The sequence below is a fragment of the Drosophila nasuta genome, chromosome 2L (assembly GCF_023558535.2).
Source record: "Drosophila nasuta strain 15112-1781.00 chromosome 2L, ASM2355853v1, whole genome shotgun sequence".
Taxonomy (NCBI): Eukaryota; Metazoa; Arthropoda; class Insecta; order Diptera; family Drosophilidae; genus Drosophila; species Drosophila nasuta.
The window spans coordinates 10,845,243-10,857,346 of NC_083455.1; the positions used below are offsets into that span (position 1 = coordinate 10,845,243).

At 32.6% G+C, this 12,104-nt stretch overlaps 1 protein-coding gene across 1 annotated transcript in view; it reads right to left on the reverse strand.

Annotated features, from left to right (window-relative positions):
- LOC132798345 (uncharacterized) overlaps positions 1-12,104 on the reverse strand; it is a 67,116-nt gene that overhangs the window by 13,125 nt on the left and 41,887 nt on the right. The window contains exon 3 of the mRNA XM_060810166.1: positions 8-219. Coding sequence (XP_060666149.1) covers positions 8-219 — 212 coding nt within the window. The remainder of the gene's footprint in view (positions 1-7; positions 220-12,104) is intronic.

Below are 12,104 nucleotides of genomic sequence, written 5' to 3' on the forward strand. Positions count from 1 at the left end.
TACTCACCTCCACATTAAGGCCACTTGTCATGGCAAAGACTTTCATTGCCGGATTCTCTTTGGGTGTGTAGCGATAAAACTCACGCTTGCCTTTATACCATTTCACCGAATATAGCGTATCATTTTCCATATCGTAATTACAGGTGAACAAGGCATTGCTGCCGCGCTTTACCGCCTGCGGTATCATTACCGAAACATCCTTGAGCGCCACAATAAAATCTGCAAAAGAACAACAACAACGACAACAACAATGAGTGAGTGCAAACAAATACTTTTATACAGCTTCAAGTAAATGAAATTAAACACAGTCTGTCTGCGAGTTAGTGAAATTGTTTACACGATTTCATTGTTCGCTCAGTCGTCAGGGTTCGTTAGTTGTTATTTTTATTTTTGCCAAGTATCTGTCGAGATTATTGCTGTCATTTCGCTTATGCTAGCAGCTCTTTAATGCTTTCTTCCTAAAGCTCGAATGGCAATTACTCGAGAGAGGTACGCGTAATTTACCCTTTTATTTATTTTTTGTTAAAGTTGTAAATCGAAGAGGTATTTTAATCCCAACTTTTGCGGTTTCTACTGTTTGCGAACAGTAACTTGTCTTCAATTAGTTTCACAAACATTTTCAAACTGCGAGTTCAACTGACCCCTTACAGATCATGAATAGAAGAGGGAATTTTTAAGCTTACCCGATACCCTACAAAAGTGTGCTTAGTATTCTATTGGGCAGCCTTTTCTATGGTTCTTTTTGGGATTAAGGTATTATTTGTTTTAAAAAGAGTTCGTAACTAAAGGATTTTTTAAAATTTTAGTTGAGGTAAAAGATTTTAACTAAAACTTTATTTTAACTAAAAGGAAAGCTTATTACTATATTTTTGTCGTAAGTAGAAATAGACAGACAAACAATAGTAGACTGTGGAATATTTAGTATTTTAAGTATTTATTAAGTATTTGTTAGTATTTACAGTATTTATATAGAATTAGTTTGTTAGACATTTAATATTTTATTACCATTTGTTTAGCATTATTAGTATTTTTATTAGCAGCTAGTATTCCAAATATTTATTTATTATTTTTTAGTATTTCTAATATTTATTTAGAATTTATTCTCCATTTAATTGGTATTTCTTTTGTATTCCTTATTATTTTATTTGGTAAGTGGTATTTTTAGTATTTATTATTTATTAATATAATTGAACGGTATGTGCTTGGTATTTAATTAGTATTTATTTAGTCTTTTTTAATATTATTATTTAGTAACTAGTAATTGGTAGAAGGTATTTATTTTTTTTACAGCATTTATTTAGCATTTTTCGGTATGCATTCGGTATGTCGTCCTTTAGAATTTTTATTCAATAACCAAACGAACCTTACAGACTGTGGAAACACTTTAGAGTTTTTCCTAAAATACCCTTTATTGCGCAATTACTGAGTATATAAGAATAGAATACAAGACTTGAAAAGTTGGGGGGAAGGTAAAAAAAAGCGAAATAAAAGTACAAACAATGTGCATATGCACAAATTACAAGGCTGAACAGTTGCAACAGGGTTGCCAGCCCCTAACTGAACTCGCTTGCAAACTGAACCGCCCCAAACCGTCGACCCCTCACCCTCATGAACCCCGCAAGTGCCACGACAATGCAAATACATGCCGGGGCATAGAGCTTTTGATAAGCGAGTTGCTAGTTTCTGACCTGACCACAGTACGTTTCGTGTTGTTTCATTTTCCGCAGTGCGTTTCATGTGACAACAAATGTAGCACTAAATAGCACCATGTTCACGAATCTGCCCAACTTCCCTCCTCTCTCTCTTTCTCTTGCTCTCCCAGTCTCTCATCCCTTAGTTCTCTTTTTCTTGCTGCTCTTTTGCTCCCACACTAGGAGCTGGCATCTATTTTTTACCATTTCACTTGAATGCTGTTTTTCCAATGCTTTTTATACCCGACCTCCATGGTTAGAGAAGGTTATAAAAACTTGGTGTGATAGGAAAGAAGTTAGCAAAAATGACTCTCGAATATTTAGTAGTTATTAAGTATTTTTTAGTATTAACAGTATTTACTCGGAATAAATAATACTCGAATATATAGTAATTCGGTATGCATTCGAATAAATAGGAAAGGCTAAAAAAACTTGGTGAGATAAGAAATAAGCAAACAAGAAATCTATGAAATATTTAGTATTTTTAGTATTTATTAAGAATTTTTAGTATTTGGTTGTTTTATAACATATTATGTATTCAATATGTATTCGCCATTTAATTAGAATTGAATTGGTGTTTGTTATGTTTCTGATTAATTTCAGGTAATAAATAGTTTATAGTTTAATTTAATTCAATTCAAATTAAGTGAGATAAAGTTTAGTGTTCATAATATGAATTTAACTCTGAATAATTTCTGGAAATTACAAAATCATCAGATATGTATTATTATTTATTTTGAATGTTAAATTTCATTGCACAAAATTAGAGCCTAATAATGAATAAATTTTATATTTTTTGTAAGAAATAATTTGAATGTTCTCAACAAATTGTTGAAAGGTATTGCATAGTCGGGCCGCATTCAATAACAGTTTTCTTATTTGTTTTTTTACGTGTACATTTGTACAATGCTTTTTGTTTCATATTGACCCATATTGCCTTACCCCTTACCCCTGAACCGCCCCCCGTTGCCCTAGGCATCTACTACTGCTCGTATTGTAGGACGAACGCGATTGTCCTTCAGCAGAGGTTGCATTTGTTGTGGTTGCAGCAGCAGCAGCAACAACAACAACAACAACAAGAGCAGCAACAACAACTTTTCCCTGACATTTTATTTTGTTATAAAAAAAACTTTTACAATCTACGTTTGTTAAGTATTTTAACGGCTTTCTCTGGCGAGCAATGGATTCCACCGCATGCTCAGGTAATATAAACCAATGAAAACTGCAAGGACAACTCGCAGCATCCCTTCGACCCCTCCAATTCCCCGGTGCTCTTCTATTAGTCAGTGAACTGGTAAAAGTTTTCAGTATGTCTGCGTTGGGTGTTTATCTGTCAGTTTATGTTTACAAATGTCCACTTTTAATGGTTCTCCATTTAGCTGCAGATAGGGCTGAGGTTACGTATCGAGTGTGTGTGTATGTGTGGGTGTGTGTGTGTGTGTATGTGTGTCACATCGCTCTTCCCCCTTGGCTTTATCATACTTTCCCGTTGTAAAATTCTATTGCAAGTTCGGTTTTCCGTTATTCATTCCATCTATCTAACATATCTGTCTGTCTATCAGTCTCTGCTCTTGTTTCCATTTTTATGAAGTTTCTGCCTCTGTTCACTTTCGTTTTGCAGTTCAGAGTTTTCTTTTTTCGTGCGGCAAACATCATTTGTAATAATGCTTTTCTGAGCTATAGACATTTGCCATTTGTTATTGTTTCGTAACTTCGATAAATATTTCAATCATTTACAGATAAACAATGCAATTCTACGTAAGATTACAAGATTAATAATCATTATATTTGTATTCTATTCGTAAGCTGTTCAAAATTATTTTAGGCAATACAATATAAATTATATGTTACAACATATTTTCAGTGAATAACATATGATATATGAATGTAAACTAAATCTTTAATTCGGAAATACTTGATACTGTTTGTTTGTTTTATTATTTGATGCTTTAACTACATATTATATTTTAGTTATGCTCTAATTAATATCAGCTTTGTAACTCTTTATGTAGTTCTCAAATATCAATTTTGAAATAGTTGGTGCGCTTCTAAAACCTATTTTAATTTTGATTTTTTCGTTTCGTATAAATTTTGTTGAAAACAGCAAAACTTTTGCTGACCTGACGCGTAATTAATATTAAATTTGCTGCACAAATTTGTAAACAAGAAAAAGTGTAAAACTTTTGCCAATTTGTACTGTATATTTTATGGGGGTTTTCTTTGTTTATAGTGCTGCCAAAAAATTGTGATTTTACTGATGAGTTTATAGCTTATTTTTTGGGTGCGTTTTTATGGGTCAGCTTTTGTTCTGATTTGTTCTGTATTTATTTGTGTCGTCGGGTTTATTCTGATTGGTATTGCGAGACTTTAATAAGTCAGTTAATTTGGAAAGTTTGCAGACAGAATGCATTTGGCGTTGACATTAAAAGCTGATCAAAAGTTAAGCAGACAAAAACACCTCGAAGTGTTAAAGATAAACAGACAAACAAAGGGACGATTTGAAATGGGATTGGGTTGGGTTGTGTAGGAGACCAAAGTGTTGCCGAAATGTGAGGGTGCCACTAAGTGGTGTCGACCCAAACAGCCTTGGCCTCCGCTGAAAGTGACACAGTCAATGTGGTGAGAGGAGTGTGAAGTATGTGGAGATCGAGACCGAGACGCGACCACCATGACAGCCACAAAAACCTGACCAATGTCTGACGAGCAGGATGTCGACTCCACTCGACTCAACTCAACTCGACTCAACTCAACTCGACTCGACTGGTAACTGTCAACACTGTAGCCAGGCATTCAACCAAACGCAACCCCAAAACCAACCCCAACCAACTCCTCACTGTCTTGCAGTCATTTCAACTTTGGAATTTCAATATGGTGCTGGGAAAATGCGTCGCAAAATGCCGCAGGTGGTAGGCATATATACAAAGGACGTGGACGTGGTCTCTGGTTGATACTACAGCAGGACATCAGGACTGCAGGACAGCAGGACTGTTAACTGTTAACTGGTCGCTGATGGCAGCAAGAAAAGCAAACAAACCAAAAAGTAAATACATAAATTAAAAGTGTTAAGGCGCGAAATGTTTAATGCCCACATTTAATGAAATTGTGTGCTCAACAGCTGAAATATTTCAATATTCGAGTTGAATATTCGCCAGTTTGCTTCCAATCAGATCCAAAATCAACATTTTCACTCGATAGTGTGGCCCAATTTCGCTTTATCTGTGCAAATTTAATGAGAAATATCAGAAAAACGATAATCGTGAAACTTGAGAGAATATTCAGTCATTTAAAAATCTAATTACACCGAAAAGCAGATACCAATAAAGCTAAAATATATTTCGATTTTAAAATACTCAAAATACAATACAATACTATATATGTAGAATGAATGGAATTAGAATTTCGCATTTAATTCAGTATTCAGAATTTTTGTATTGCTGTATTTAGCTAAAATATATTTTAGTTTTCCACTCTGTTGTTATTAAGAATACTATAAGTATAATAATATACTATATATAGAGCAAATTAACGTTGAATTCCGAATTCACTTCCATATTCAGTAATTTCGTATTGTACTAATTATATTATTGACATGAAAACAGCAATTTAACATACTCTAAAACCAATAACATACTTCAAAATTTGAAGCAAAATTCCGTACTCAGCAATTTTGTTTTATTGTCGTAAATAGAAAGTTGTGTATTAGGCAACTTCATTGAAAATCGCTTTAAAGACTTGCATTCTGTCCTCAGGGTTTGTCTTTATTTAAACGTCTATCGTTGCTATTCCATATTTTTTCATTTTGTTGCAACAATTTTTTATCATCAGCTGTCAATAGTCCGTGCAGTTGGCCAGGAAAAATGGCAAAGCAAAGGGAAAAACAGTGAAAATCATTACATAAAAAGTGTTTTATGTTTTGCTATTGCAACTTTGACCAGGCGGCATATGAGCCAAACACACATACACTCTCTCTCTCTCACACACACACACGCATATATGTATGTGCCCTGATAGTTAGTTGTATAAGGTTCTCTCTAGCGTTGGAAGTAGTCCAAACTTTACAGCAACAGCAACAACGCTTTGTATAAACACGAACTGTGTTTTAGTTCCTTTTCTGTATTTGCCATAAAACTTAAAAAAAAAATACCCTAAAAATAAATAAAATACAACAAAAACAAATAACAAATCGAAATAAACGCATTTTTATACATACATAGAGTACATATATATTCGTATATCTGTATTTATGAACCCCATAAATATGTCAAATAAATTACAAAACAGTCAAAATATTGTGGCATCTGTGTGTTACTTTGCCTTCTCTCTCGCTCTCGTTTTCTCTCTCTCTCTCTCTTTTCACTCTTCGTCTCTGTCTCTGTGTGAAGTCATTTATGACGATAAGGCAATGTATTTTGAGTATTTTTTATTTTTGTGCTTTTGCGTTTTCGTTACCAAAAACTCCCTTTATGATGCTTAAATCTGGTTTTAGGCTATCCAAACTCTTTTCCACTTGAATCCTTTGTTCATAACATGCCTTCAATTAGTCAAATTTTGTGTTTAGCTTTAAGTTTTCGAAAATCGATTTAGCAATAATTTAGTTGGAGAGTACAAAAAATTTGTAATATGATTTTTTAATAGAAATGCAAATGTGAAACGAATTCCTGATAAAGTAAAATTAATATCTACGAATATTCGTTCGTGTCCAAAAAAAAATCAATGCAGCTTTCCTTTTTTAATTATGAATATTCAGTAGAAGAATATAGAAAAAGTTAATAAAACAATAAATAATAATATAATAAATATAATAATAAATAATACAAATATTAAATATTAAATTAAATTCAATTAGATTTTACTTTTACACAATAAAAATGCCTTTGTTGCAAATGAAATTGAAAATCACACATCTTGCCATCCATTTGAGCTAAGTTTGGTTGTTTTTCGAAAATAATTACACATTTCACACCACAAGCATCTGGTAACTGCTATTGGTATTTAGATAACCCCTGCAATATATTCGGGTAAATGGAACTTTGATAATTTGGTCATTGAAAACGCTGGAAAAACCGCGCGCAGTGCCCGCTAAATATTTAGAGGGAGGTTGGGGTTGGAGGTTAAAACTACTCGTATAAAATCTGCGGCAAACTTTGCATTTGCCGCAATGGTAAAAATGTGCACACAAAGCTGACAACAAAGCAAAGGAGGCGGGGGTGGGGAGGTAAGAGGGAAGAGGGTAATGACAGCAGGAGTGAGAGGTGATCATCAGGCAAAAGCGCTGCCCGCAGACAATTTCATTAGAGTATAAAGAAAAAAATTAAAAGCATACACAGAGAAAACACATGCGACGTATACAATAATGAACATTGAAATGGCCGTGGAATGTGATGAGAGGGAGGGAGGGATAAGGGAAAAGGGATTGGGGTACTGGGTAAGTAAGTAACCAAAAATACCGAAAAACTAAAAACAAATACAAAATGAACGCAATTTTCTGTTGGCGCATTCACAAAATGTTTGCTACTGCACCGGAAATGCAATACACACACACACACTTGCAAATACACACACATAAAAAGGGACACACATACAAACAGAGAAAATGTCCTTTTGTGGGTTTTTTGATAGAGCCCAGGCAGGCAGTTGTTGGGGTTGCATGTTTGGGCAGTTTTGGCCGCTCAGTGCTCGACTATTAAATAAACATGCAAATTATTGCGCAATTTTTGATTACAATTTTTCAACAGGCTGTAACGACACGCGGAATATAAATGATTGACTATCAGATACTCTGCACAAGCATTTGTCATGCGTTTTTGATGACTGTAGTTCAACGTTGCGTATACGTAATAAGTACACTTAATTTATCCAAGTATACAATATATATTCTCTAATTTTGTGAATAATTCAATAGATTGAAACAGATTGATAATTCGAACTGCGTTATAAATAACTTTACTTCAATGTTGCGTATACGTAATGTGCACTTGTAAAGATATACAATATATATATACATATATATATATATATATATATATATATATATGTATACATATATTTTAATATTTTAAATAAATTAAAATTGGTAAGCCATTAGATTTTAATAAGTTCATTTATTACATTAACTACATTTTTAATGACTGCAGTTCAATGTTGCGTATACGTAATAAGTACACTTAATTTATCCAAGTATACAATATATATTCTCTAATTTTGTGAATAATTCAATAGATTGAAACAGATTGATAATTCGAACTGCGTTATAAATAACTTTACTTCAATGTTGCGTATACGTAATGTGCACTTGTAAAGATATACAATATATATATACATATATATATATATATATATGTATACATATATTTTAATATTTTAAATAAATTAAAATTGGTAAGCCATTAGATTTTAATAAATTAATTTATTACATTAACTACATTTTTAATGACTGCAGTTCAATGTTGCGTATACGTGATGTGTGCAGTGCACTTGAAATATTATGGATTACAAATTGTATACTTTTAATATAATAGATGTATTTTAATTTTTTAAATAAACCACACTTATTTTAATACATAAATTGGTTATTCATTTTTAGTTGCGTATACGTAATGTTGCGTATACGTCATATATGCTATTTATTTGTGATTTATTTTCCTAATATAGATATATTTTTCAGCATTCTTTAAGGATTTAAAACCAAATTATAGTTTTTAACAAATATTCAAGTACGTAAAAATACTATTAAATGTTCTTCTCAATAATAAATTTAAATTTATTTTTTATATAAGATTAGAAATATTGCGGCCTAATGCTGAAAAATTCTATTAAAAGTTGTTTTTGCGACTAGTCAACTGACATTTGTATCAATTCTCGGATTCTTAGCTCAACTGAATAACTAACACAGCATTATTATAAAACCACTTCTAGGAATTTAAGTTGTGAGACTTTTGATCTGATTATTAGCTGCTTCGTAGGAACAGCAATTTAAACGCACAATTATACAAATTTATTTAAGTAGCAACATACATTTTGATTCCACGGAAATAAAATTTCTATTGTAGTAGTTTAAGTAGCTTAAGAAGTTTTAGTACTGCCAATAAAAGCTTAAGAATGTGTTGGGTATAACTAAATATTTTTGTGATAACCTTTGTTATTATCGATTTACCCGCCATTTAAAGTGAATACAGGGTATGGGAGCAACAAAAACACAGCCTGCATATTTGTGTATGTAAATCTTTGGCCCACTCTTCGAATTATGCTGCCCCTTCACACCATCCTCGTTTGCACGCCCTTTTCACCATCCATTCAGTGCATGCATTTAACACTCGACGCCTATTTTGCATACAAATTTTATTATTATTGTACATATTTGTATTGAATCGCTGGGAATGCCGCTGCGACAATGCCCATGCAAACAACAACATATTTGTTGTTCTGCTCTCTGTCTCTGTCTGTATATGTGTGTGTGTGTGTGCTTTTTATGCGTGTATGTGTTTTGTTGTATTCATTTTTTTGGCATTATGCAAAACGAAAATCTGCAATTTTTCGCCTGACACTTGTTTGTTGTCATGTTTTCTATATGCTGACAATTACCAAATATATAGAATGACATATCAAGAGAGCGATGTATATTTCCGAATAAATCCGCTCAACAAAAAATAGATGATTGGCGTATTTACAAAATTAAAGAAGGATTTTGCTATTTTTACCATTTGAGAGGGATTATAAAAATGTGTCGATTACGCGCAACGGTTTTTGATTTATCTGCTTGAAAATTATGCAATGCAATAATGCAACTAATTTATGCGCTTTTGTAGCAAGAGATTTGTTGATCTAATTTCTATAAAGTGACATTTGTTTGTGATGTAGAATATAGATTTTAATAGAATTAAATAGTGTGTTCTAATCATTTATTTTTGTTAAAGTAGTTGCTTAAATTTTACTTAAAGGAATTTATTTGGCTAATAAATATTTATCTATCTCTTTAATATAACTTCGTTTAATAGAGGAAATTTTCAATAGTCAACTTTTTGGTTTTATTGTTTTTTCTGAAAACTTTTCCGCAAAGCTTTTCAATCAGAGTTTCGGGTAATGTAAACAGCTGCATTTTGCTATGAAGCTGACAGCTTTGGAGCCATAAGAAATTGCAATTCTAAGCGAGCATATTCAAAATTGTTAAATATTCAGATAAAAAAATGCAATATTAATTTATGCTACAATCCATTTGCGGCAATCGACGGCACACAAATCGAGCCATCAACTGCAGCTACCCGACAAACTTGAATACTATAAAAGTGAAAAAAAAAACACTGAAAGTTTGGACAGAAGACAAAAGCAATATATGGAATTTGTGCTCTATGCATTTTGCATGCGAGTTTTCAGCAACTGTTGTCAGTCAGGTGCACTCGCAGAATATACACACAATACATCGGTTGAAGCATTTATGTTTATATTTGCAATAGCTCCCGCTGCACACTCGCAACACAATCTGAAATAGAAATGAAACGAAAAACAAAACCAGTTTTATCGGAATAACAAATTTGATGGGGTTACAAGCAAAGTTTCCAAAGTGAAGAACAGCGGAAAACTCACTCAAGTGGATATGAAAAGCATTTAATAAATATATATATATTTATATTTTGTTTCCAATATTTCTTATTCATTTGCAGTTTATTTATTTTTTAGTTTCAATTGTCGCTTGATTATAAATGCAATTGAAAGGTGAACTAATATTGGGAATATTTAAGCTATCGTTAAAGTAAGTATTGAAATGAAAAAATTTATTATTATTTGCTTAATTTCTTAGCTATCAATATTATGATGATTTCTCAAATAATTTAAGTAAAAAAGAATATTAGGTGTTTAGATATTTACAATTTGTTTTCAAATTTCTTATAGAATTATCAAATCTAAGTATTATCATTCTAGAAACTACATAATTTAAGGACTAAATTAAACTGGTGTGATTAGATAATATTGAAAAGAAATATTTTACTCAATATTATGCTGAAATACTGGCAAACGAATAGTTAACTACTCTAAACTAGGCTTTCGACCTATATACTATACATAAGTAACATATTGTATTGTTTTTTGTTTAAAGCTGTGTTTTTAAAATTGCTTCTAGGCAACTTTATACCCGAAAGGTTTTACAATGAAAATTTCGCTGAAACTTGTAAATAAGTATAATATTATATATATTGCCGTAGTTAAAGTTAAACTTTATTTTTAATCTGGGCGAAGAAACTTGAAATAGAAAATTTGAATCCATTCTTAATAAATTATTCTAATTTTCTTAATTTATTACTAATTATAGTTGTGTTCAATCAAATACTAGATTTAAGGTGTATTGAAAACACAGCTCAGTTTAAATTTTCTCCAGATCAAGATAGGAAATATGGAAGGAAATAGCGTAAGCAACGACAATAAAAACAGCGAATGACCCGCGCATTTCTCTCATCTCATCTTCGTTCATTGCATATCAATGGAAATGAGTTTTTACCGAAAGTTTTTCCCAGACTTGAATGGTTGGCAAAGGGGAGCGAGATGACCACGCGCTGATGATGATGATGTTACTGGCGACGATTTGGCGGCCACTCACACAAACACACATACACACACACAGATCCACACTCATGAATGCCATGCACTGAATTATCCACTCTTCAGTGTACAGTATATTTCCCCAATCTCTTCCCCCCTCTGGGACCACCTCTTCAGATTTCTTTTGTATTCCTCTTGCTGAATGGAGATGACATGTCAAATGCATGAACAAATAGTCGTTGGCTTTCTTCTGATGCTTTTATAGATTCTCAATGAATTTTCGCTTATACTTTTTTTCTATAAAATATATACGAAAAAATACAAATTGAGCGCTGCGAATTATTATAATTATTTGTTTGTCTGTCGCCGCATTGAATGCGAATTTTTCGGTGGAAATTCGAGTTTAATTTGCACAAAAAGCGTCTGGCATTAGGCTGTCTGCAAATGCGTTTATAAGCAGAAAAGCTTTTTGACTTAAAAGTTAAGATAAAATACAGAAATTTTAACAATTTCTATAGTTAGTTCATTTGCCTTTAATGTATAGATAGAAGAAGCAGTTTGGCTACGTTCACTTCAATGTTGTTCAATTGTCAAAACAATCAACTGATGCAATCAATATGCGAATGCGAATGCTCTCAAAGTCCTTAGCGTTCCCTTGCACCCGCTGTCCTCGGGGGAGGCAGGCACATTACAATGGCATTTGAGTGCCATAAACAAAATATAAAATGTTGTGCATACTCCACTTCTGCTCTTTCTCTCTCTTATTTCGTATTTTGTAACTCGCATCTCGGTATCTGTCGAGGCGTCGCTGCCAATGCACAATTCACACAGTTGGATTAAAGTGCTTGGCTAACAAAAAGTGCCAGCACGTCAAGAAGCCCA